This window comes from Brassica napus, chromosome A6, assembly GCF_020379485.1.
Source record: "Brassica napus cultivar Da-Ae chromosome A6, Da-Ae, whole genome shotgun sequence".
NCBI lineage: Eukaryota > Viridiplantae > Streptophyta > Magnoliopsida > Brassicales > Brassicaceae > Brassica > Brassica napus.
In genome coordinates, this window is record NC_063439.1 from 27,364,097 (window position 1) to 27,389,890 (window position 25,794).

At 34.7% G+C, this 25,794-nt stretch overlaps 5 protein-coding genes across 6 annotated transcripts; 4 read left to right on the forward strand and 1 right to left on the reverse strand.

Annotated features, from left to right (window-relative positions):
* The first annotated feature begins 4,520 nt into the window (after positions 1-4,520).
* LOC106402059 (protein REDUCED WALL ACETYLATION 1) lies at positions 4,521-7,918 on the forward strand. 2 transcript variants are annotated; one of them, XM_013842702.3, is made up of 15 exons: positions 4,521-4,815; positions 4,953-5,044; positions 5,117-5,248; positions 5,328-5,384; positions 5,460-5,532; positions 5,610-5,768; positions 5,834-6,239; positions 6,325-6,440; positions 6,526-6,612; positions 6,703-6,791; positions 6,889-6,951; positions 7,030-7,086; positions 7,162-7,258; positions 7,337-7,497; positions 7,571-7,918. In XM_013842702.3, the coding sequence occupies exons 1-14, from the start codon at positions 4,783-4,785 to the stop codon at positions 7,490-7,492; spliced, it is 1,617 nt and encodes a 538-aa protein (XP_013698156.2). In that variant the 5' UTR covers positions 4,521-4,782; the 3' UTR covers positions 7,493-7,497; positions 7,571-7,918. The 2 variants fall into 2 exon arrangements, with proteins under 2 accessions (XP_013698156.2, XP_013698157.2); XM_013842703.3 differs by having other exon boundaries at positions 4,530-4,815; positions 7,609-7,918.
* Positions 7,919-8,324: 406 nt separating this feature from the next.
* LOC106397139 (dihydrofolate synthetase) lies at positions 8,325-10,725 on the reverse strand. The gene is made up of 9 exons (XM_013837701.3): positions 10,381-10,725; positions 10,210-10,307; positions 9,977-10,121; positions 9,831-9,893; positions 9,582-9,743; positions 9,300-9,494; positions 9,132-9,231; positions 8,922-9,056; positions 8,325-8,845 (listed from the first exon to the last, which is right to left on the reverse strand). The coding sequence occupies exons 1-9, from the start codon at positions 10,654-10,656 to the stop codon at positions 8,436-8,438; spliced, it is 1,584 nt and encodes a 527-aa protein (XP_013693155.2). The 5' UTR covers positions 10,657-10,725; the 3' UTR covers positions 8,325-8,435.
* Positions 10,726-13,382: 2,657 nt separating this feature from the next.
* BNAA06G36050D lies at positions 13,383-14,042 on the forward strand. The gene has a single exon (XM_013840695.3). It carries the CDS (start codon positions 13,748-13,750, stop codon positions 13,961-13,963), a length of 216 nt encoding a protein of 71 aa, XP_013696149.2. The 5' UTR covers positions 13,383-13,747; the 3' UTR covers positions 13,964-14,042.
* A 2,943-nt stretch (positions 14,043-16,985) lies between these two features.
* LOC106401779 (3-oxoacyl-[acyl-carrier-protein] synthase I, chloroplastic) lies at positions 16,986-19,913 on the forward strand. The gene is made up of 7 exons (XM_013842357.3): positions 16,986-17,547; positions 18,038-18,469; positions 18,734-18,907; positions 18,996-19,109; positions 19,224-19,325; positions 19,438-19,504; positions 19,594-19,913. The coding sequence occupies exons 1-7, from the start codon at positions 17,092-17,094 to the stop codon at positions 19,659-19,661; spliced, it is 1,413 nt and encodes a 470-aa protein (XP_013697811.2). The 5' UTR covers positions 16,986-17,091; the 3' UTR covers positions 19,662-19,913.
* A 1,855-nt stretch (positions 19,914-21,768) lies between these two features.
* On the forward strand, positions 21,769-25,725 carry LOC106402299 (DNA replication licensing factor MCM3). Its single transcript, XM_013843005.3, has 15 exons — positions 21,769-21,927; positions 21,999-22,105; positions 22,284-22,492; positions 22,557-22,687; positions 22,772-23,010; positions 23,095-23,331; positions 23,423-23,577; positions 23,672-23,880; positions 23,969-24,128; positions 24,221-24,420; positions 24,513-24,572; positions 24,655-24,744; positions 24,846-25,024; positions 25,116-25,335; positions 25,416-25,725. Exons 1-15 carry the CDS (start codon positions 21,865-21,867, stop codon positions 25,470-25,472), a joined length of 2,316 nt encoding a protein of 771 aa, XP_013698459.1. The 5' UTR covers positions 21,769-21,864; the 3' UTR covers positions 25,473-25,725.
* Positions 25,726-25,794: the final 69 nt, after the last annotated feature.

Sequence of the window (25,794 nt, forward strand, 5' to 3'; positions counted from 1 at the left end):
GAGTTAAAATGAATTTATACCTATTTAAGCGTATATCGCACGTCTACAAAAATAGTCGTTGTTTTTCTTGGTACAACAGTACCTCGCACAAATCAAACTTAATATATATGTTACAGATCACCCACTAATCTCAACAAATAATTGGGAATTTAACAGGAGATTCATTTAATTTCACACGTCTCTTCATGTGAGCGACCGGTTATACTAATCATTAAATCTAAACAATCTTCAAATTATGTTATAAGCATATACAATTCTTTTAAGTAAAAAGTAAGGAACCAAGCTAACGTGAGATCATTTTTTTGGTGATCATACATATTCTTGTAAATTAGATTTAGATAGATTTGATACAAATTAAATAGTTGTTAATTACTATCAAGGCCACATTATCCCTTGGCTATGGGATGTGACGCCAGTTAGTTGCTTGACAAAGTCCATACATCTTGAGATCAAAGCTTGCTATTAGATCCACAAACCACATTAGTTTTTATGCTCTACGATCCTTTTCCACAATGTTAGAGAAATTATTTGTTTTCATATTGGTGATATATCAATGGTAGTGCCTTTGGAACATTTTTTTCTGCTAGAGCGTCTCACAAATTCGACCCTTAAAATCCGTTTGAGGTGGATAGGTTATATGAAAGCTGACTGATCCGTTTAACATCCCTCCGAATAGAAGAGATATAAGTATGGTCGATCTTCTCTTCGCGGATCACTCAATATTTTAGCCTACGAATTTATCCGATCAAACTGATGATTATGGTTATGGACTGCAGTCCTAGCTGGCTGAGGCTAAGGTTCAATGGTAACGGATAAGACTGGACCGTACCGCATTTTCTATTAACAAAATCTCTATATATATACGGATGCATATGTTTTTGTTACTATTAAAAAACTGCACTTTAATTGTTTATCATGCTACCATTCTGACTAAATCATTTATTGGTACATGGCAGGACATGTCTTATGGATCTGACTGACTGTTTGGTATCTCATATATATATATTGTTTTTGGTTAGTTACACATTCTATTAAATCAAATTTTAATCGATAATATCTCTTTTAAAGCAATTCTATCTGGTCATACCTAGCTTATATAGGAATATATAGTATATCTTGTGCTCTAACTTTTTAGCTAAGGAATAGCATGGAAACTAGACATATGAGCTACTAAACATCGTAAAACAATCATGAAAAAGACCAAAAAAAAACAATGTAATGTTGAGGAGAATGTCTACAAGCCCACTGGATTGTCAATCATACTCACCAAATTTGAATACAGTCTTATGTCTCTATTTAGTCTTATGTCTCTATTTGGATTGTAAAATCTTATATATTAAAACAGAAGTCACAACCTTGATTCATGTGTGGTTTTTTTTTTAAATAGACCTAATTGACCTATTCCTAAAAAGTCATATTACATTTAATCTATAATCTTATCATTTAAATTTTGGGTCTACTAAAATTTTTTATTGGGCTATCAATAATTAGATTTAAACAATAGATGATTCATTAGATTTATAGATAATATAAATTAAATAGATATAATTTTAATATTGTAATATTATACCTCGATATGTTAATTATTTAAATATTTGTTGATATTAACTTTTAAAATTATAAAGATTTTTTTTTAAATAACAAAAATCATATTATCTAACAATGATTAATCTTTACCACCTTAAACCAATGAAAACAAATTCTAAACTATATAGTTTATTTTAAAATTAAACAAAAACTTAATGTTTAAATATTTACTCGATAATATAAATCTATGAAGCGAAAAGTTAATTTTTTAAAAACTTTCTAAATTTGTGAAATGTTACAATATCTTTGGATATGACAATAAAATAATATTTATTAAACTTTATATATATAGTTATGATTTTAATAATAAAATAATAATATGAAAATATATATATAGAAGAAGATACAAATACACGTGAAAGTTTGAAACAATCTGTTCAATGAAAAAAATATACCGTAAACTTATTATGTTTTAAAAATTGATAAACACATATATATTATAATATATACCAATTTAAAATCAAAAAAAATATTTATATAAAAATAAATAAAATTAATAACCTGCGCGGTTGCGCGGATCGAGATCTAGTATATATTTACAAACACTGTTGTGTTTAAAACAATCCTTCCGTTTCAGCATATATATAGTCGAAAGGTTTCTACACTAATTTAAAATCCACACGATTCAACTTTTATTTGAACTCTATGACTCCCCTCTAAACTATTAACTAGACCATATTGGATCCACTGAGAGATGTTATATTCCGATAAAAACTTTATTCTAAAAACTTTCATTAATTATGCTCAAAGGATCAATTTGGCTAGCAAGTCAGGAATTGAGATTTTTAAGATAAAAATAAAACTATTCTCTAATCGGGTGAGTTTTCGAATTCCTCATTTTTTCCGATAATATTAGTATTTATAACATTTCTTTTTTTTATTAAACATTTGTCGTTTCTTCTATTTTATACATGAAAATTATATCTCATATGTATATAGACTAGACATGATATATTTAACTTACATTTTATATTTGACTAAAAAAACATTTATAAAATTTTTAAATAGGTAAATGATTTTTAATAAAGAAATGTTATTTTCTAAAAATAAAATGATATTTATCTAAAGGGCAATTGTCAATAATAGCACCTTTTGAAGTTTATGTCTCAAAAATAACACTAGAAGGAGAAAGTCACAAAAATGACATTCATTAAAGGGTAAAATATCCCTAATACCCTTGGTTTAAAATTAAATAAACAAACAAAAATAAATAAAAATAATAAAATAAAAATAAAAAAAAAAAATTTATAGTTTCAGATTATGTGTTTTCAGATTCAAAATTTTTATAATTTTTTTTTTGAAATTTTTTTTTTTTGAAATTTTTTTTATTTTTTTTTCAAATTTTCTTTTTATAATTTAAAAATACTTTTTGAAACTGTTTTTAAAATTTTTATTTTTTATTTTAGTATTTATTTTTTATAAAATTTTAAACCCTAATTCCAAAACCCCACCCCTTAACTCTAAACCCTAAGGTTTTGATTAATTAACCCAAAGGATATAAGTGTATATTTACCTCTTTAATGAAACTTATTTTTGTGACTTTGAGCCTTGAGTGCTACTTTGGGAACAAAAACTTGGTTTGGTGCTATCCTAGTCTTTTTCTCTTATCTAAATATAAAAACTTATTTGAAATGAATAGAGATGGTACTATTAATTAAAATTTATTTTATAAAAGTTAAAATAATAAGGGAAATCTGTTTTTTTAGAGCAAAAAAAAGGTAACTATGTCCCTTTAGACTAATCTGTACTACTTTATGTCCTATTAGACTAATTTTTTCAAAAATGGCAGTAATGCCCTTAAAATTGTAATTTTTTTAAAAAGATAAATAATGAGTTCGACAAGCGGGATCGATCGATCCAGCTTTACAAGTTACAGTGGATCGATCGATCCCGATAATTATTCAGAACAAAAAAACGCGAAATATATACTGATCGACCTGGTCCATTTCACTCGATCGGCGAAGGTCGATTCTTTACAGATCGACCGATCCACTAAGGATAGATCGATCGATCCCGTGCCCAGGAAAGAATCCCAAATCGATTTTTTTGGTTTTGTATGATTATATCCGGGTTGATTCCCACTTGATTTGAACCGACTAAGCATGATTTCAACTCTTTAAACTCGATTTCTCTGGGACGAAATCCTTAATTTCCCATTCATGAACAAAGGGGGAGAAAATCAAATTCTCACCCAAACTCGATTTGTCGTTTTTTTTTGTTCTTTTTCGTTTTTTTTTTTTTTTTTTTTAAAAAAATCGATTTTTTAAAAAAATATAAAAGTGAATATTCTCAAATATTTTGTTTCCATATTTTTAGGAACTGATTTCTTATCCGTAGAATACAACTAATATGTAGAAATCAATTTCTACAGTTTTGTAGAATTATAGTAATTTTTAGAATTTGATTTCTACATGTTTTAGATTTATAGTAAATCTGTAGAAGTCGGTTTCTACATGTTTTAGAATTAGATTAATGTGTAGATTTTGATTTCTAAGAACTTTAGAATGGTAGGTTAAGCGCGGAATGTGTATTCTACATATTTGTAGAATACTCCTATTTACGTAGATCACGTATTCTAAACATTGTAGATTCAATGAAAAAAGTAGATTTCGTTTTCTACTTCGTAGAATGTCATTTCTACTTTTTTTAGAACATAATCTGAAATTTATAATTTTAACTTTTTTATAACTGGAAAATATACCATTAAGTTCATATAGGTATTTTAACAAATGTTACTATTTTTCCAAATTTTTTTTGTTTGTAAAACTATTTATTAAAATTATTTTCATAAATATTAAAGGGTATTATAGGAAAATATGACACAAAATATAGATTAGTCTAAAGGGACATAGTTACTATTTTTTTGCTCTAAAAAAACAGTTTTCCCTAAATAATAAATGGAAGGAGCATAGCATTGTGAGTGTGGACACGAAATAAATAAATAATAATGTGGAGGAGTCGTCACTGTCTGTAACCAGTACGCCGAACCGCTCGGAAAAACCAATCGCCGGCGATCGAAAACGACGGCTCCCCCAACGACATTCTCTCTTCTTCAAGCAAACTCTCTCTGTTATTTATTACGACAGTCTGCTAGAGAGATATAAGATCACTCTTACTTATCTCGACATTCATCGTCGTCTTCAAAGTTCAAATCTCGATCTCCGGTAATTTCAATTCCCCTGAGATCCTCGACAAATGGTGGATCCGGGACCGATTACGCCGGGTCAGGTACAATTTCTACTTTAATGTTTGCAGTGAGTGAACCTATCAATGGATGGATCACTAAACAAACACTAAATGATAAAGTTGAAGTCTTGCCATATAAAGATCCAGTCTTTGATTCAAAGGTTTAACCTTTCATGTAGGTATCTTTTCTGCTAGGAGTGATCCCAATATTTATAGGTTGGATATACTCGGAGCTACTCGAGTACAGGAAGTCTTTCTTTCCCTTGAAACCGTAAGTTTGTTCTTGTCTTCCTCTCTTTTGAGTTTAGTTTTTTGATAGGGAGTTTGCATTCTTGTAATGCAGTCACTCGGATAATAATCTTGTTGAGTTGGGAGGCGTTGTAGACGATGACAAAGCTGATTTATTGGAGGGGGGTCTTGCTCGATCTGCATCTGTAAGGTTTCATAACTCATCCATCAGAACTAACATTATCAGGTTGGTTCTTCTTCTACCTCATTATTATTACAACTCTCCAGAGCAGTTCTGATGCTAGAGTTTCTATGATTTATAATAGGTTTTTGAGTATGGAAGATTCGTTTTTGCTGGAACACCGAGCAACTTTGAGAGCAATGTAAGTGAAAATAACCTCAGGAAGTGATGATATCTCTGTTTACTACCTTATGTTAACACTCAGAATCATACATAGGTCGGAGTTTGGTGCAATCTTAATATATTTCTATATCTGTGACCGCACTGAATTGCTTGGAGATTCAACCAAGGTACCCATGTCTTTCAGTATTCTACTTTCGATATTAGAATGGTTTTGCTCATAGTAGTACTTGGTTTCCTTTCACAGAACTACAACCGTGACCTTTTCATTTTTCTCTACGCTCTTCTCATCATAGTATCAGCCATGACATCTCTCAGAAAGCACAATGACAAGTCACCCATCAGTGGGAAATCCATTCTTTACCTTAATCGCCACCAGACCGAAGAGTGGAAAGGATGGATGCAGGCAAGTATCTCTACTGGCGATATATCATCATTTGTTCGGTTTCTAATGTCTGAATCTTTTAACAGGTTTTGTTCTTAATGTATCACTACTTTGCCGCGGCTGAGATATACAACGCAATCCGTATCTTCATTGCTGCTTATGTCTGGATGACTGGTTTTGGAAACTTCTCCTACTACTACATCAGAAAGGATTTCTCCGTTGCACGTTTTGCGCAGATGATGTGGAGGCTCAACTTCTTTGTAGCATTTTGCTGTATTGTTCTCAACAACGACTATATGTTGTATTACATCTGCCCAATGCACACTCTCTTCACTCTGATGGTGTACGGAGCTCTCGGTATCTTCAGCAAGTACAATGAAGTTGGATCAGTGATGGCCCTCAAGATATTTTCATGCTTCCTCGTCGTCTTTCTCATGTGGGAAATCCCTGGAGCTTTTGAAATATTCTGGAGTCCATTAACATTCTTGCTAGGTAGATCTATGATCATGTTCTCCACATGGAACCAAATGGGGTTTTTTTTTTGTAATAGTTGGAAATTGCGTGTGAATAAGTGCAGGTTACAATGACCCTGCAAAGCCTGATCTTCATCGGTTACATGAATGGCACTTCAGATCAGGGCTTGACCGCTACATATGGATCATTGGGATGATTTATGCGTATTTTCATCCAACTGTAAGCTTTTAAACATAGACGCACTTTTAGCTTCTTTTTTATTTCGTGCAGTGAATAAGCTTTAATACTTGAAATCATTCTCTAGGTGGAGAGATGGATGGAGAAGTTAGAGGAGTGTGAAACGAAGAAAAGACTATCAATCAAGACCTCCATAGTTACTATTGCCTTGTTTGTAAGTCATCTCAATCATCTTTTGATCTTATTGATTGCATCATCCAATTGTACTCATTGATATATTTTTTCTCGTTTGCTCAAATTTTAGGTTGGCTACGTGTGGTATGAATGCATCTACAAGCTGGACAAGACCAGTTACAACATGTATCACCCATACACATCTTGGATCCCCATAACGTATAGTGCATAAATCCTCTCGTTCGTCATTTTATAAGCTCTTATCTTACTCGCTGAAACTGAAACATGACTCGTCATTTGGTTTCCATGGATCCAGTGTTTACATATGCCTCAGGAATTTCACACACCAGCTTCGGAGTGTCTCATTGACTCTCTTCGCGTGAGTTAACTCGCAGTTGCATTTAACTTAATTCCCTGTTTGATATACTTGCCTCATTATCATCATGTCTCTGCGCAGGTGGCTTGGCAAGATCACTTTAGAGACTTACATTTCCCAGTTTCATATATGGCTAAGGTTTGTTTTCCACAACTTAAATCTTGAATCCCCAGAAACTTAATCTCATGTTGATTCAAATTCACCAAATTTCAGATCAAACATGCCTGATGGGCAACCAAAGTGGCTTCTCTCTATTATTCCGGGATACCCTATGCTCAATTTTATGCTCACAACTGCTATATACGTCCTTGTAAGAAACTTAAACTTCTTCTCTCCCTGTTCTTTTCCATTCTGAAACATCTCTATGTGTTCTTCTCTTCTTCTTTAGGTATCTCACCGTCTCTTTGAACTAACCAACACACTCAAGACGGTTTTTGTACCTACAAAAGACAACAAACGTCTCTTCTGTAACTTCATAGCTGGGATCGCCATTGCTCTTCCTCTCTATTGCTTCTCATTCGTTCTTCTCCAGATTCATCGCTAAAACCCGTGAGTCCACAGATCAGTCTCGTTGCCATTTTTACTCATCAAAATCTAAACTAAAAACTGTGTTGTGTTACAGGGATTAAAGACGTGTTGTTCTTTCTGTTTCTTCGTCAGGATCTCATCAAAGCAAAGCAAAATAAGATAAAGACAAGTTAGATTTGTGGATCATTCTCTTGTGCATATTCAGCTTCGTTCAACAAAGCCTAGACCTGATCTCAGAAACCAAGTCTGCTTTGCTCTAGTGCCATACCATATGGATGCAACAACTGTTTTCAGTTCAAATTTCCCCCCCTTTTATATAGATTTCTTTATATTTTGTTCTGTAAGCATTACGCAAAATCTTTGTGGTTCGTCCATAAATGTATAGTGATTTTAAAGTTAAACAAACTGTCCAAAAAAAAAGAAGGGTGATAGTTGCTGCTTCCATATGATCTCATAATCCATAAACAGATTGCTTAGACAGAAGTAGCTTGGAGTAACCATTTCAAACCAGGTATATTAAAGATACACATAGAGGCGGGACAAACTGAGGGAGCGGTGCTAATTTGCCACAAGATCTGTAACCAAAAAAAAGATTGTTCAGAAATTTTCATAATAGAAATATGTAACATGTCCAATACCCAAACTGACACAGCATATATGTTCAAAGAGCATAGCAGGGGAGCATCAATCACAACTCTACATTCCTCGTCAGTATCACTTAAATTGATGCTGAGCTTCTTTAGTGACAGAGTGTATGCGAAAGACTTTAGGAGCAAGGCAACTCTTCCAAGAGTTGTTTCAATTCATTTCAGGTATGTTCTTGTTTTATAGGTCATGAAGGTGTCAAAGAAAGAACCAAAATTATATCTTTGTTTTTCCTTTCGATGCAACAAATAGAAACTGATTTGTTACAACAAAATCTTAGATGTGACAAATTAGAGCAGATGATTGAAGAAACTTTAATGTTGTAGAGAAGCTAAGACTGAGGATACAATGTGAAGTGAACCAGTGACTATAACCATTCCTGCTTCTTCACCGGTTCTGTTGTGTTTGAGAATCTCATACGCAAGCTTTAAGGAGCCAAACACGCTTTTGTTTTCTGAAGCTTCCATAACCCCTAAACCTAACTCATCAGCAGCTTTTATCCACGATTCCTTCAAAACCGAACATGAGGTTGATCTAACCTTGCCTCCACCAATGTCAGCTTCTGTTAGAACTACTGCTTCTGGTCTCACACCTGAGAGAAGTTCTTTTGCAAAGGACACATGATCTTTGTCACTAGCCATTGCTACCACAAACACTAATCTCTTCCCTGCAAACTCATTCTCTATCATCTCCTTTAGAGCTCGTGCAGATTCTTTGGTATGAGCTGAAAGACAGACAAGAAAAGATTAAATATCATTAACCACAAAGTTTCAAGCAAAGTAGAAACATTTGCAAAAAACCTCCATCAAGAAGCACTGTTGCTCCAGGTAATTGCAAGGCCTCTGCTTCTTTTGGTGTCAGAAACTGACTTCTACCAAGTAAACGAGTACTCTCTAAACCAATCCGAATAGCTTCATCTGTCACTCTCGACCATCCTGTAATCGCCCATCAAGAAAGGTATGAATGTTTAGTATAAACAGTATTAGAGATATTCAAAAATGTTATCATACCTTGATCTCGAAGACAGAGAGATACACATGTGGCAGTAACAGCGTTTTGGAGCTGGTGATGTCCAAGCATGCGTAGATTTACATCACCAAGCTCAACAATCTGCGTTTATGAACATCACAAATGAAGTTCTTGCTTCAAATAGAAGAATAAAAGTCTTTGAAGCTTACTGGTTTATCATCTTTTTCGTTTTGTATAACAATGTCACAGGACTGACAAAGCCCAATCCCATCTTTGTTGATGATGCCTTTGATTGATGAACCAGAACCTATGTTAGATGCCAATACAACTGGTGACGACATTGATGCTGCTTTAGAACGAAGAATATCCTCGATATGAGGAAGAAACGGTCCACCTAAAACCACCTACAGGTTTTATAAAACTCCTCAATCTATCATTGTGCTTATAAGCTAATGATTATAAAGGCAAACACATAAAAAAAGCCACCTAACTGGACGACCATGTTTAGTAATTCCAGATTTGGCCTCTGCTATGCTTTCCAAGGAACCTCCAAGAGCAGCCATGTGTTCCTCACCTATCGTTGTTATGACTGATGCAGCAAGATTCGAACTTTCAATGACATTTGTGGCGTCCCGAGCTCCTCCTAGCCCAGCCTGATGATACCAAAACCCAAATTTAAGACACTGGTAGACATAATAAGCTAGTTAAAATAGATGATTAGCTTCTGCACAAAAGCCAACCTCTATAACTGCAATGTCTACATTCTCCTTTGCAAACAAAGAAAAGGCTATCCCAGTGAGAATCTGACAAAAAGAAACATCTATATAAGAAAAACTGTGTGGAAAGTAGAGATAATCTAATCTATAAGAAGCACTTGAGTAGTAACCTCAAAATGACTCAAGGAACCATCTTCCTCTTGAATAGACTGATCAATGATAGGTCTGATTGAATAGAAAAGATCATTGAGAGTGGATGCAAAAACAGGTTCTCCATTACAGGAAATGCGTTCTTTGATACTCAAAATATGTGGGCTACACAGAAGACCAAAGGGCTCATGTTAGCAATCATTCAAGATTCAAACTTCAAGATACAAATAAGTACACAGTCTCAGTATTTTACCTAGAGTAACAACCAACTGAATAACCTCCAGCTCGTAAGACATTAGATAGAAAAGCAGAAGTTGAACCTTTTCCCTTCGTTCCAGCCACATGAACAACCTATAAGATATGCATAACACAAAGATTCAAACTTTAAAGATGGTATATGACAGGAAGAGAGGAAAGGACGAACCTTGTAATTGAGATGAGGATTGTGGAGACGAAGCATGAGACGTTTCATTCTACCGAGATCGAACCCTTCACTTGAATCAGTTCCGGCTCCTTTTGGAACACCAGACTTCTCGTAGTTTTTGAGAGATTCTAAGAACCCTACAAAATCTCTGAGCTCTGGATCTTCAGTTGATAGATTTCGATTTGAGGTAATCATATTCGCTGCGGATGGTCTTCTGATTGTTGGAGTAAGTTTGCAATTGGAAATGATACTCAACTGGCTCCACAGTGCTCTCATTCTTACTGTGAGAGGAACTTGCTTACCATGAAAACCAGACAAAGGTTTCAAGTCTCTCTGTATTAGATCTGAGGATCGAGCTCCATTGATAGAGCGAAGAAGAAGAAGATGAAAGTTTGTTACTATTGAATTAAAGAGTTTGTTACATTTGGTTATGTATTTATACTACCCAATCTCGGTTTAACCAACACGTTAACCGGACTTTACTTAAGTCTAATACCCCCCCTTCAAGATGGATTATACAAATTGTGTAATCCCATCTTGGAAATGATAGACTTGAACAAACCAGGTTGAACAGCTTTAGTAAACACATCAGCCAGTTGATTCGCAGACTGCACATGTAATGTCTTCAAGAAACCACTCTGTAACTTCTCCCGAACAAGATGACAATCGTTTTCAATGTGTTTAGTGCGTTCATGATAGACCGGATTAGAAGCAATATGCAACGCAGATTGATTATCACAGTAGAGAGCCGCAGGTCCTGAAGGAACACAATGAAGATCAGTAAGCAGGTTGTGAATCCAGATGAGTTCACACGTAGCATCAGCCATCGAACGGTACTCAGCTTCAGAACTACTACGAGAAACAGTAGGCTGCTTCTTCGATCTCCAAGAAATGAGGGAATCACCAAGAAACATGCAGTAACCCGTGACAGAACGTCTTGTATCAGGACATGCAGACCAGTCAGCATCAGAAAACGCAGTGAGACTGACAGATGATGTAGAGGAGTAAAAAAGACCCTGTCCAGGCGCATTCTTGAGATACCGTAACACTCTAGTAGCAGCATGTAACACTCTTTGTCCATCTTGTTTAATCCTCTAGATCTGAATGATGTAGCGGAAGAGAAGAGCACGAGGCTCTGATACCATATTAGATCTGAGGATCGAGCTCCATTGATAGAGCGAAGAAGAAGAAGATGAAAGTTTGTTACTATTGAATTAAAGAGTTTGTTACATTTGGTTATGTATTTATACTACCCAATCTCGGTTTAACCAACACGTTAACCGGACTTTACTTAAGTCTAATACTCTGTCTTTCTGCGATTTCTGTCTTAAGCTGAAACACGGAGCTGAGACAGTTTACAAATCTAATTTTGCAATCTTCTTAACTTCTTTCTTTTTATGGGCTTTGTTTATAATTTGGGCTAAGTACCCACAAAATAATGATAAGAGTTTTTATTTGCACTCTCTACCAAACACATTATATCATAATTAGAAAAATGCCTGATTTTAATATTAAACATTATTCAACAAATTGTATTACCCTTTTACCCCTATACAAATCTAAGTAAATTATAACCATACTACAACTACCTACTAAAAAATGCTCGTCTATCAACAACTTTTCTACAATAGCAATTGCAAAAATATTAATTTAAAAATATAACTTATTGATCAATAATTCTAAAAAAATGTTCATCTATCAACAAAAGCTCTTGTTATTTTAATTTATCAATCGGAATCTTAAATCTACAATATTTCTCTACAAAAGTAATAACTTTCCTAAAATAACAGTTTCACGAATATTTATTTTAAAATAGAACCTTTTGATCAAACATTCTAAAAGAATACTCATCTATCAACAAAAGCTCTTGTTATCCTAATTTCTCAATCATAATTCTAAATCTACAATATTTCTCTACAAAAGTAATAACTTTCCTAAAATAAAAGGTTTTAGAAAACTTATTTAAAAGATGCAACCTATTGCTCAAAAATTCTAAAAAAATGTTCATCTATCAACAAAACCCCTTATTATCTTAATTTTTCAATTTCAAATCTACAATAATTCTCCACAAAGGCAATAACTTTCCTAAAATAACAGTTTTTTAAAAAAAAAATATTTAAAAGATGCAACCTATTGCTCAAAAATTTCTAAAATAATATTCATCTATCAACAAAAACTCTTGTTATCCTAATTTCTCAATCACAATTTCAAATCTACAATATTTCTCTACAAAACTGATGACATTTCCAAAATAGCAGTTTATATAAAACTTATTTAAAAATGCAACTTATTGCTCAAAAATTCTAAAAGAATGTCCTTCTATCAACAAAAACTATTGTTGTCCTAATTTTTAAATCAAAATTTCAAATTTATAATATTTCTCTACAAAAATGATAACTTTACTAAAATAACCATTTCAGGAATATTTATTTAAAAATAGAACCTATTGATCAAAAATTCTAAAAGAATACCTATCTATCAACAAAAGGTCTTGTTATCCGAATTTCTCAATCACAATCTCAAATCTACAATATTTCTCTACAAAAAATGATAATTTTCCTAAAAGAGCAGTTTTTAGAAAACTTATTTAAAAGATGATACATATTGCTCAAAAATTCTAAAAGAATGATGACTTTCCCAAAATAGTTTTCTACAAAAATGATGACTTTCCCAAAATAGCAGTTTCTATAAAACTTATTTAAAAATTGCAACCTATTGCTATAAAATTTTAAAATAATGTTCATCTATCAACAAAAACTCTTGTTATCCTAATTTCTCAATCACAATCTCAAATCTACAATATTTCTCTACAAAAATGGTTACTTTCCCAAAATAGCAATTTCAGGAATATTTATTTAAAAATAGAATCTATTGATCAAAAATTCTAAAAGAATGTCTATCTGTCAACAAAATCTCTTGTTATTATAATTTCTCAATCACAATCACAAATCTACAATATTTCTTTACAAAAGTAATAACTTTTCTAAAATAGCAGTTTTTAGAAAACTTATTTAAAAGATGATACCTATTTCTTAAATTTTTTAAAAGAATGTCAATCAGATCAACAAAAACTCTTGTTATCATAAGATAGATGTCTAAATATAGAAACAGATAATGACATATCCACGAAAGTTCTTTGGGAAAAAAAAGAAACAGAAAGCTCCCACGTCAGGACACCTATGTTGATCACTGGAAATTTAGAAAGTGAAAACGCGCTTCGAGTCAAACGACTATTAATTACCCACACAGCGTAGACATAGTCTTGTATAAAACTCATTTGTTCATCTGCCAAGACGTTATAACAAACCAGAAACAAAACAAAAAAAAACGTAATACTTCTCTTTATACAAGGATCTCAAGATCAAAGATGATGATGGGAAAAGGGACCTTTTCGATGTTCAAGACGAGGAAGGAAAGGACGAGATTGAAATTTTTGAGACTTGGAGGACTAAAATGGAAGAGACTGAATCTGAAGATGTCGATTTTCGAAACTTTGAAATACAGAATCATGTCTATCATTGAAGCAATGGTTTTGGTTTCTAAGCTTGGTTTCTTCTTTCTTTGTTGCGGTTGCAGATTCTAACACCTTGTTTTTGTGATCAATTCTGTATTTTTCCCTTTTTTGTATTCTTAGATTATATATGTTAAATTTTGATTCTATTTTTTCAATTCTATACCGATATTTTTCTTATTCGCTTCTGCTTTTATACATTTTAAGCTATAATGAATGTGTTTGCCATAAATATGTGTAGAGTAGAAGTATAACGTAAGCAATCCATAAGGTTCATAATTACTCACCTAAATTATGGAAAATTAGTTTGGGATTCCAATCGAATTTATGTTAATAGTCAGACTAGATTAAAGTTATAGTTTCCAACCAAATCAAATCTCAGTAATGATATGTTCATGTGTAATAAAATAAAAGGGTCAAAAGTCTTTTTTTTTTGCAGCAGTTTATATTTAAAAACTGAGTACTTTTTTTTTGAAACACACTAACAGAGTATATGCAAGGGAAATTGCAACCTATACGAACATATGTTGAATTAGGCCAAAAAAAACAATGTAGAGTGGTGTTTGGTAGGTTTTGACAATTATTTTATCTATTCTCTAGAACGTCCATATATCTATATGATCTCGAGGACTCTCATATATGCACAAGGTTCTCTGTCAGATCTAATTGAACAAACACAATGTTAGATTATTATTTTTTGTAATGGAAAGTCAAACAATAGGATGATACACAATGTTTTGACATTTTTTTATTTTTAACGATCATTTTGAGCTAAGCCTATTTTGAGCATTCAACGAGTGTTCTTGAACATCCGTCTTTCCCGGTCTCCGTTTGCCGATTCCACCATGTCTTACTGGTCTCCGATCGCCATGTCCATCAGAGATGATGGAGAACATATGTTTCTTCTTGTCTTCTTTTACCGATTCTTGCCTTCTCCACTAATTGCATACACATCTCCGGCGATGCACATCTTCTCGAGACTGTATCTTTTCAAAGAAAGAATACCAACACATGCAATCGTTGATGTCCTCGTTATCCTTGAAGAAAATTGGTTTACTCATGTCTCAGATGCTTGTGATTTAAGCTCTAATTTAGAAAACTACTCTCAGACTAATTCCTGTAAGCAATTTTATTCAAGTTTGATGAAAGTTTTTGAATTGAGATAGAGAAATTCCTTAATGTCGAAGATTCATTTCTCGTGTCGCATAAGACACATATAGCATCAAAGTGTACTTATTTTTTTGGTCGCACATCCATTATGAACTTTATAATCAAGCGTTCTTGAGCTGAAATAGTAGAAAGATAAATGGTTTATCGGGAAGATTTCTAATATCGTGCGAAAGAGAATAAAACATGAGAAAAGGTCATGTGGTGATTGCAAGGTCAATAAACAAGTATTTTGAATTTCAAAAATTAACTCACCGACCGTCGTTAAATAGGACCTAGGGACCGAGTGAGTGAACGTGAGAAACCTATTACTCGTGGACGGTCGGAACGTTACAAAAATTTGCACTTATAAATCATTAATAAAGTGATTTGCAAGGTCAAATCTTTCGATCTTCCATTATAACGCAAAACTATAATCCGCCGGCAAAATAAATGTACGAGTCAATAAAAGATAGTGATCATGGCATTACAAAACCTTTTGGATGCAACTCGATTATCAATATTTAGAATGGGATGCTATGAAATTATTTATTCCATCCAATCCAAAATATAATCACCATTTGTCTTGAATAGAATGAAAGAGTCTTTCCATCAATTCCAGAAATAGATAGACTAACTACAAAGTGAATTATTCCATTAAAAATTTGATAAGGAATTAACTGAATGAATCTATTCCATTTTTTCTCTACATTCCTTCATGTTATTCCACTAATTTTCATTCCACCAATTCCTAAACATGCTTACCAGTTACGGTTGTGTTTGTAGCCTTAACGTTCGCATGGTAAAAATAATTCATGAGAAGTTGAACATGTATCAAATAGTGCGCACATGTTGACGAAACTCAAAGACATATTAAACTTGCGTCATTGAAACAATCAAAGCTAAACCAACATGATCTGAATGATGATAATTGTACGTGTACATTATTATTCAAACAAGTAGGCATAACGCGCTAGAAAACTTTACACGAGAAGTTTGTTTCTCCTTGGTTTAAATGTTAAGGTGAGAAGATTGGTTTTGACTTTTGATAAAGAAGAAGAGAACATAGGTGTTGAACAACTTGTACCGGCTATCCACTTACTTCTTTTCATTGCTGTATTGGCTATTTAAGATTAATGCTTCCACGAGGGTACAATCAGTTCACCTACCTTACCATCTCTAGTATTAATTGCCATCCGAGTGTTTATTTTCCGGTTATTTGTTTGCCTTTATTATTAATAATTTAATAGATGTTGTTTGTATGTTTTCAACTTTGATAACTAGATTTTTTTTAATATCTATATATATATATATATATTAATAATTTTAGTGTGATCTCAAAGGTTTTCTAGGCTCAAAGACTAATCACCAAGAAATCCATAAAAATCTATATTTTATAAGTTTTAAAAAACGAGAGCTCGACTATGAAATGTCTTATTTTACTGGTAGTTGTAAGAAAGCAGGCTTTCAGATAAACTGAGCCAAGTGGCATCTCTTAACTCTTATTTTGTGCTGTTGTGCTTGAGAGCTCGACTCCAATTTTTTTTTTTAACTAATAGTATCAGTTTTTTTATTTAATATTTGAAATACCTTAAAGTTGAATATCATTTTTTAAAAACAAGAAATCAAAATATCCTATATTTGAGTTTAGGGTTTGATCATTATTGTTTAGATTTTAGTATTTAGAAGATGAAATTGAATTTATAAACTTTTATAAATAATTTTAAAACATTTATAAATGATTTAAAAAAATTAGTCTTTTATCATAAAATTAAATTATTTATAAAAATGATTATAATTTTTTTTTAAATGAAAAATGATATTAAAATTGCGATAAATCAGAATTTCCTCAAAAATAATTATACGGCCGAAAATAAATTAGTTATAAAAGTTAGGGACTAGAAGAAAAACTTCCTCTATTTCTTTTTGGTGTTTTTAAAAAATCAACAGCTCGTGAAATCTGACGAACTGAAGCTGTCTTCGCAAACGCACATCACATTTTGCACAACATCGTACTTATCGCCTCCCTCTCGCTCTCTCTCTCCCTCTCCGCCATGCAAGCTCTTCAATCCTCCTCCCTCCGCGCTTCTCCGCCGAACCCACTTCGAACACCTTCCAACCGCCAATCCCATCAGATCACCACCAATGCGAGACCCACCACGAGACGCTCCTTCATCTCCGCATCAGCCTCCGTCTCCGCTCCCAAACGCGAGACGGATCCGAAGAAACGCGTCGTGATTACCGGAATGGGCCTCGTCTCCGTCTTCGGCAACGACGTCGATGCGTACTACGAGAAGCTCCTCTCCGGCGAGAGTGGAATCAGCTTGATCGATCGATTCGATGCCTCCAAGTTCCCGACTCGATTCGGTGGCCAGATCCGTGGGTTTAGCTCCGAAGGGTACATTGATGGGAAGAATGAGCGGAGGCTTGATGATTGCTTGAAGTACTGCATTGTCGCTGGGAAGAAGGCTCTTGAAAGTGCCAATCTTGGTGGTGATAAGCTTAACACGGTACTACTCTCTCTTTAGATTGATCAAAGTTCAAATTTTTAAGATTGATTCAGTTTAAAGTTCATGTCTTTAGTCATGAGGTTTGGTTTCTCTTTGATGGGTTTAACCAAAGTTTTCAACTTTTGGGTGTTCTTGTAGATTGATCAAAGTTCAATTTTTTTTAAGACTGATTCAGTTTAAAGTTCATGTCTTTAGTCATGAGGTTTGGTTTATCTTTGATGGGTTTAACTAAAGTTTTTAACTTGTGGACGTTCGTGTAGATTGATCAAAGTTCAAATTTGTAGGACTGATTCAGTTTAAAGTTCATATCTTTAGTTATGAGGTTGGTTTCTCTTTGATGGGTTTAACTAAAGTTTTCAACTTGTGGGTGTTCTTGTAGATTGATCAAAGTTCAAATTTCTAAGACTGATTCAGTTTTAAAGTTCATGTCTTTAGTCAGGAGGTTTGGTTTCTCTTTATGGGTTTAACTAAAGTTTTCAACTTATTGTAGATTGATAAGCAGAAAGCTGGAGTACTAGTTGGGACTGGTATGGGTGGTTTGACTGTGTTTTCAGACGGTGTTCAAGCTTTAGTTGAGAAAGGTCACAGGAGGATCTCTCCCTTCTTTATTCCTTATGCTATCACCAACATGGGTTCTGCTTTGTTGGCGATTGATCTTGGTCTTATGGGTCCGAACTACTCGATCTCTACCGCTTGTGCTACTTCTAACTACTGCTTTTACGCTGCTGCGAACCACATTCGCCGTGGTGAAGCTGATATGATGGTTGCTGGTGGAACCGAGGCTGCTATTATACCTATTGGGTTGGGAGGTTTTGTTGCTTGTAGGGCATTGTCGCAGAGAAATGATGACCCTCAAACTGCTTCAAGGCCGTGGGATAAACAGAGAGATGGATTTGTCATGGGTGAAGGCGCTGGTGTGCTGGTATGCCTCACAAATTCTTACTCTTCACATCAACTTGAAACTATAAATTTGCATACAGTTTGCTCTTAGTGTTTGGGTCTAAATGGAATTGTTGGGCTTGATACACTGCTTTGTTTAAACTTGGGTTCTCATAGTTGATTAGGTTTGGAAATGTCCTTGTTGAATTGTACTACTCTTACAAAGATGGTTTAAACCACCATGAGATTGGCTCATTCATGTGATATGTTGTTTCCGCAAGTTGTTAATTTATATATACTCTAATAGGTGATGGAAAGCTTGGAACATGCCATGAAACGTGGTGCTCCAATTGTAGCAGAGTATCTTGGAGGTGCTGTTAACTGTGATGCTCATCATATGACTGATCCAAGAGCTGATGGGCTTGGTGTCTCTTCCTGCATTGAAAGCTGCCTTGAAGATGCTGGTGTATCACCCGAGGAGGTAACAAGAACTAACTTTTTATTTTATTACGTGTTACATTTCATATTTATATTATTCATAGCTTGTGATTGTTTGAACGTTTTTGCAGGTAAACTACATCAATGCCCATGCAACTTCAACTCTTGCTGGTGATCTTGCTGAGATCAATGCCATTAAAAAGGTGTTCAAAAGCACTTCAGGGATCAAAATCAATGCCACTAAGGTTCGTCCCCAACGCTCAATGCTATTTTTAATGATCTTCTCCTCTTCTATTTCCTGTATTGCTTTGCTTTGCATTTCCTAAACATGACAGTTTTGTGAATGCATCATGTTACAGTCTATGATTGGTCACTGCCTCGGTGCAGCTGGAGGTCTTGAAGCTATTGCCACCGTGAAGGCTATCAACACTGGATGGCTTCATCCCTCTATCAACCAATTTGTACGTCTCCCCTTTTAAAAAATAATTTATTCAATTCGACATAATCCATAGCAAAAAACCTCAGTTTTCTCTGTGTCTTAGACACTTAACACACTGTTGTTTGTCATTGTAGAACCCAGAACCAGCAGTGGACTTTGACACGGTCGCAAACGAGAAGAAGCAGCACGAGGTGAATGTTGGTAAGTGACGACCAGCATTCTTTGTCATTTCATTAAAAACCGACGATGGTTTCTCTGATAATGTTCTCTGTCTGTTTTTCCTGGTGCAGCCATATCAAACTCGTTTGGGTTCGGTGGACATAACTCAGTCGTGGCATTCTCTGCATTCAAACCCTGATTCCTTCATACCCTTTAGATTCTCTGCTCCATCACCATTATCTTCCTTGCAGCTTCCTGGTTCAGTTCCATTCAGTTTTTTTTCTTCTTATTGTTCATTAAGCTGGTTGAGATTTCAGATTTTGTTTCTGTACGGAATGTTGTATCTTAGTTCCTTTCATACTTTGCCTAAACAAAACCTAGAATCTTTGTAGCAATGGTGTTAGTGTCAGAATAAAACTCAAGTAAGGGATTTTCATTTTTTTTTCCTCAACAAGATATGTACCTCTCTTTCTCTGCTTAGAAAAAAGTTGATTTCAATCATTTACGATGAGATTCTAGATCTTTTAAAGTTGAATTTAATTGATTTGTCGTCATAACTGAGAATTTGAACTGATTTGTAGTAAAATGACAAATTTACAATTATCCAAACACAAATTTAGAAAAATCTTGTTTATTCACTGTTATTGAAAATATTTTTTATTTTTTAAGTTTTCAACTGATTTTAAAGTGACATGAAATTTCTTAGTCTAAAAAAACAAAATTTTTTGGTTTTAGATGAGATTCTAGAGTGATTTAACAAAATCATATTAAACTCTACAATTCATATAAAAACATCTAAAAACTCAATAAAAATCAAATCACTTCAAACTCTAGATTGAATACACCTAATAGACTTAAACCTCTCATTGAATAACAACATATTTTAAATAAGATTATAAATATCATATTCTATAACAAAAGATTTTAAAATATAATTTAGAATTATCATCTGAATAACATTGGACTATGTTTAGATTTAAAATACTAAAATACATCGTTAAATAACACTCCCTAAATTTAAAGCTAGTGGACCATTAACAATACTCACAAGTTTGGGTCATGTTTTTCAAATTCAAAAACTCTTAGATGATTTATATGCACAAACTATGTTCAGTGAATAATATTTCATATTTGAATAATAATATACTAAATTCATACATTTTTACGTGTATAATAAAAATAGACATAAAGTGTTTATGTAGGCTTTGAATACATATTTTAATATTAATTTAGTGAAAATCAGTCTATTCCAACTGGTACTATTGTCCTCATGTCAATTCTGACTGCTGTCATAGATGCTTCATCTTCTTCTCATTAGCCAAAGGTAAAATTAGTTGGAAAAAGTTACGACTGGGATGAAGCTACCTACATGGAAACATATTCATGATCACTAAAAACAATGTGAGTATAAAAAGAAATGAAAAAATTGGATAGAACCTCAAAAGTTTTTTTTTGTTTCAGATTAGATCATACTAAGTAGATGACATTCTAAACTGGAATTTTCATTTTTTACGTATTCACTGTAGAAGTCTTGATACATATAATTCATTTCTTTTACTGAAAAAAAACATAATCAATCAATTTGCCGTAACATGTGGATGTTAAGCCAAAATCAGACCTAAATAGTAGAATGAAAGAAGCAATTCAACAGCATAATAAAATATGATGCGTTGGTTATATTACGGAGCTACCGTGTTTTCAAAACAAAACACAAAAGATTTAAAAAACGTCACAACATTATTTAAGTAATTTCTTTTTTTCAAGTAACACACATATATTTTAAGTAACGATTCGAGTAATTCTCTTTTTTCAAGAAACGTGCATATTCTAATAATTTCCTTTTTTTGGAAATGTTTTAGAAGAAATGCATAACATTTGTTTTACTTTTTTGAGAAAAATAAATTACCATCTATAAATAAATGCACGTGTTTGATCTCTAAATCACATGTACGAGTGTTTTTCCATCCCTAATAGACTAAAAATGGCTCTTTTCCGGCTGACTATCAAGTCAATTTGAATTGCAATTTCCTTAATGGATAATAGCTATCGAAATTAACATCTCGATGTCCCGTCAAGACTTTTGAGAAGATACCACGATTAGCATGCATAAAGGCGCGAGATATTGAATGATATCTGAAATCAAATTACCGCTCTACAAGTCCATTAAGTTATCTTTATAAATCGGTTTAGATATTTTGTTCCGATTTTGATACCCAGGCTTGGTTGGTTACAGAAAAGCCCAATTTAAATCCGGCCCAACACTACTCTCTATCATCCCGCCAAAAAGGGATCAGGTCATCTCTCAATTTCCCGCCACAACAACACTAAACCCCTTCCTTTATCCCTTAGGTATCTATCAGTCAGTAATCACTCCTCCGAGTTCAAACGAAGAAGAAGACGAAATGGATGTGCCGGAGGAGACAAGGCTTCGCCACAAGCGAGATTTCATCCAGTTCCTCGAAAATGTAACTCCCTCACGAGCCATCTCAGTCTTGTATTCGTATAATAACTGTGGGTTTTGTTTTTTTTTTTGTAGATCTACATGGATGAAATCAAGGCGCTGGTGCAGAACAAGCGTCACCGTCTCATAGTCAATGTATCCGACATCCATACCCACTTCCGCGAATCTGAATCTTCCTCTAGGTTCCTCCTCTTCCCAGTCTCTCGCTTTAACTCTAGAATTGTAAATCAATTTCGATTCCTGGAGTTTTAGGGTTTTTTTCAATTTGGGGATTTCAATTTGGACTAGATTTCTATTGTTTGCCTCTCAGTTAACTGTTATTTTCTGAATTGAAGTTGAGTCCTTTTGTTTTTTGTGTAGGATACTGAAGAATCCAATTGAGTATATGCAGTCATTTTGCGACGCAGCCACTGAAGCTACCCGCAATATTGACCCTAAATACTTGAAGGAAGGAGAGCAAGTCCTTGTAGGATTCGAAGGTCATTTTGTCTCTCGCCGTGTCACTCCTAGAGAGCTCCTCTCTGAGTTTATTGGATCGTTGGTCTGTGTTGAGGGCATTGTCACCAAATGTAAGACCGCTCTTTTTTCTTTTTCTTGTTTTTCTGAAGTCACTGACGCATGTTTTTCTTTCAGGCTCTCTTGTGAGGCCAAAGGTTGTTAAAAGTGTGCACTTTTGTCCATCTACCGGTGAATTTACCAACCGAGAGTATCGAGACATAACGTCCCATGCGGGTTTACCCACTGGCTCTGTCTATCCCACTAGGGTAATTACATCCATCTAATTTCGTTCGTATACCATTATTTTTAGTAAATCTGCCTGTTACTGAAGTTTTTGTTTTTGTTTTCAGGATGATAATGGCAACTTATTAGTGACTGAGTATGGTCTGTGCAAGTACAAAGATCACCAGACCTTGTCGATTCAAGAAGTCCCTGAAAACGCTGCTCCTGGTCAGCTTCCACGAAGTGTTGATGTCATTGCTGAGGATGACTTGGTCGACTCATGCAAGCCAGGAGATCGAGTTGCTATTGTCGGCATTTACAAAGCTCTTCCAGGAAAAAGCAAGGGTAGCGTAAATGGAGTATTTAGGTGCGTGTTTTCTTACAGTCTCTTAATCTCAATATGATACTTTTTAAACTGTGTGATAATCCTGACCGAGTTTTATCTGTGTAGGACTATCCTCATAGCGAATAATATCTCTCTGCTCAACAAAGAAGCAAATGCACCTATATACACCCCACGAGACCTACAAGAGATTAAAAAGATTGCAGCAAGGGATGATGCATTTGATCTCCTTTCTCGTTCCTTGGCACCTTCTATTTATGGGCACGCTTGGATCAAGAAAGCAGTCATACTTCTGATGCTTGGCGGTATGGAAAAGAACCTCAAAAACGGAACCCACTTAAGAGGGTAAGTTCATGCTTAGAGACATTTTTCAGTTTCCGTTCACTGGTATGACTGTTTCTAAATTTTCTGTGAATCAAATTTTGTTTGCCTTCAGGGACATCAACATGATGATGGTTGGTGATCCATCTGTTGCCAAATCTCAACTTCTGAGAGCAATAATGAATATTGCACCATTGGCTATATCAACTACAGGCCGTGGTTCTTCAGGTGTTGGGTTAACTGCTGCTGTGACGTCTGACCAAGAAACAGGTAAAAGCACATTAAAAGCCTTTATTCAACAATGGCTAGAAAAAAGTCCTAAGTGCTTTGTCTCATGAAAATCAATTTTCATTTTTCTCGTCAGGGGAAAGAAGACTAGAAGCTGGGGCAATGGTCCTCGCTGATAAAGGTATCGTCTGCATTGACGAGTTTGATAAGATGAACGATCAGGACCGAGTTGCTATACACGAAGTGATGGAGCAACAGACTGTAACAATCGCCAAAGCCGGTATCCATGCCTCACTAAATGCTAGATGCAGTGTGGTTGCAGCAGCAAATCCCATCTATGGAACCGTAAGTTTGCATATAACTCGTCCTGATCTGTTGACTCGATTGACTAGCAAGCATCCCTTGTTCTAATAGTCTACTCTTGTGCCTGCAGTATGACAGATCATTGACTCCAACTAAGAACATTGGACTTCCAGACTCGCTGCTCTCTCGTTTTGATCTGCTGTTTATTGTGTTGGACCAAATGGATGCTGGTATCGATAGCATGATATCAGAACACGTCTTGCGCATGCATCGTTACCAAAACGATAGAGGTAGCCTACAAATCATGTTTCTCCGATTTACTAAACATTTCATTCACAATCAATGACTTGTGAGACATATCTGCCTTTTGAGTGAATTATAGGTGAGGCAGGGCCAGATGGGAACTTGCCGTATGGGAGAGAGGAAGATGGTGAAAGTGAAGTGTTTGTCAAGTATAACCGAATGCTGCATGGGAAGAAGAAGAAAAGAGGGCAAACAAATGAGAAAACTCTTACGATTAAGTTCCTGAAGAAGTACATTCACTATGCCAAGCATCGAATTCAGCCAGAGCTCACTGATGAAGTGAGAGAATGAACTTAATCATGCACATTTACGTATTTGATATCTGATAAAGCTTTTCCACTCAAATCTCTCTTTGGTTATTGAATTTTCAGGCTTCCGAACGTATTGCAGAAGCATATGCAGATCTCAGAAATGCAGGTTCTGATACTAAGGTAAGAATCATTTCGCAATGCTGAGTATTGTGTTTTCGTCTGAGGCATCTAGTATTTGACATGCCCAACCACATCTCTGTAGACTGGAGGTACGCTTCCCATAACAGCAAGAACTCTAGAGACAATAATCCGTCTTGCCACAGCACATGCCAAACTGAAGTTGAGCAGAAAGGTAACAACCAAACCATCTCAAATCTTCCGTTTTGTCTTTCCTGGTCGTGAATAAGTTGTACTTTGTTTCACCTCTTAAATGATATCTCTTTGTTTTTAAAGGTTACTAAGACCGACGCAGAGGCTGCATTGAAGCTGATGAACTTTGCAATATATCATCAAGAACTGACAGAGATGGATGAACGTGAGCAAGAAGAACGTCAAAGGGAACAATCAGAACAAGAAAGAACACCAAGTGGCCACAGAGGCAATCAAGAGAATGTCTCTGTAAACGTGGAAAGGTTAGCTAATTTGATTTCTTCCATGGAAGCCCATATCGCAGCTATCTTAATCCTAATACATTCTTCTTTTCCTTTTTACTGGTTCGCTCAGTGAAACAGCAGATCCGATGGACGTAGATGAACCTCCCTCAGAGCAATTTAGCGGCACGGTTTCTGCAGCAAGGATTGAATCGTTTGAGCGAGTGTTTGGGCAGCACATGAGGACAAACAGGCTCGACGACATTTCTATTGCTGATATAGAGACAGTAGTCAACAACAATGGAGTTGGAGCTTCTCGTTACTCTGCAGATGAGATTATGGCTCTATTAGAGGTACATCACAAAACTAGCGTCTCACTTTTTATTTGTTTTAACATTTCCTCGTTACTTACCCTATTTGTGGAATTATGCAGAAACTGCAAGATGATAACAAAGTGATGATCAGCGACGGAAAGGTCCATATCATTTGATCCTTCATGAAGACATGCACCTGAAGAAGTATTTTCCTCATATTAGAACTCAAAGTAGTGTAGTACTGGGAGAAGAGAAGCTATTGGGGACCAAAGTATCTTTTCTATTTAAATCGTACTTTTTAATTCGTCTTTGCATCTATTATTTAAGTAAGAAACGCAAATCTTTTGCTAGTCAGTGTCGCTTTCTTCCTAAAGATCTTGTGTACCTGAACAATGCAACCTCTTCATTAAGTTCTCACTCGTTCAGCCTTGCACGATTATTTATTAACCCGCAGAGAAATCAGTAAATACATATACAAAACAAAAATCTTATAACAAA

Excerpts from the sequence above, each read along its gene's own strand:
- LOC106402059 (XM_013842702.3), top strand. The coding sequence starts at position 4,783 with ATGGTGGATCCGGGACCGATTACGCCGGGTCAG. Across the intron at positions 6,613-6,702 it reads TAGTTACTATTGCCTTGTTT|GTTGGCTACGTGTGGTATGA; the intron begins GTAAGTCATCTC and ends CTCAAATTTTAG. Across the intron at positions 6,792-6,888 it reads ACATCTTGGATCCCCATAAC|TGTTTACATATGCCTCAGGA; the intron begins GTATAGTGCATA and ends CCATGGATCCAG.
- LOC106397139 (XM_013837701.3), bottom strand. The coding sequence starts at position 10,656 with ATGAGAGCACTGTGGAGCCAGTTGAGTATCATTTCCAATTGCAAACTT. Across the intron at positions 10,308-10,380 it reads ATCCTCATCTCAATTACAAG|GTTGTTCATGTGGCTGGAAC; the intron begins GTTCGTCCTTTC and ends CATATCTTATAG. Across the intron at positions 9,894-9,976 it reads GTTCCTTGAGTCATTTTGAG|ATTCTCACTGGGATAGCCTT; the intron begins GTTACTACTCAA and ends TCTTTTTGTCAG.
- BNAA06G36050D (XM_013840695.3), top strand. The coding sequence starts at position 13,748 with ATGATGATGGGAAAAGGGACCTTTTCGATGTTCAAGACGAGGAAGGAA.
- LOC106401779 (XM_013842357.3), top strand. The coding sequence starts at position 17,092 with ATGCAAGCTCTTCAATCCTCCTCCCTCCGCGCTTCTCCGCCGAACCCA. Across the intron at positions 19,110-19,223 it reads TCAAAATCAATGCCACTAAG|TCTATGATTGGTCACTGCCT; the intron begins GTTCGTCCCCAA and ends ATCATGTTACAG. Across the intron at positions 19,326-19,437 it reads ATCCCTCTATCAACCAATTT|AACCCAGAACCAGCAGTGGA; the intron begins GTACGTCTCCCC and ends TTGTCATTGTAG.
- LOC106402299 (XM_013843005.3), top strand. The coding sequence starts at position 21,865 with ATGGATGTGCCGGAGGAGACAAGGCTTCGCCACAAGCGAGATTTCATC. Across the intron at positions 22,493-22,556 it reads TGAGGGCATTGTCACCAAAT|GCTCTCTTGTGAGGCCAAAG; the intron begins GTAAGACCGCTC and ends TTTTTCTTTCAG. Across the intron at positions 22,688-22,771 it reads GCTCTGTCTATCCCACTAGG|GATGATAATGGCAACTTATT; the intron begins GTAATTACATCC and ends TTTTGTTTTCAG.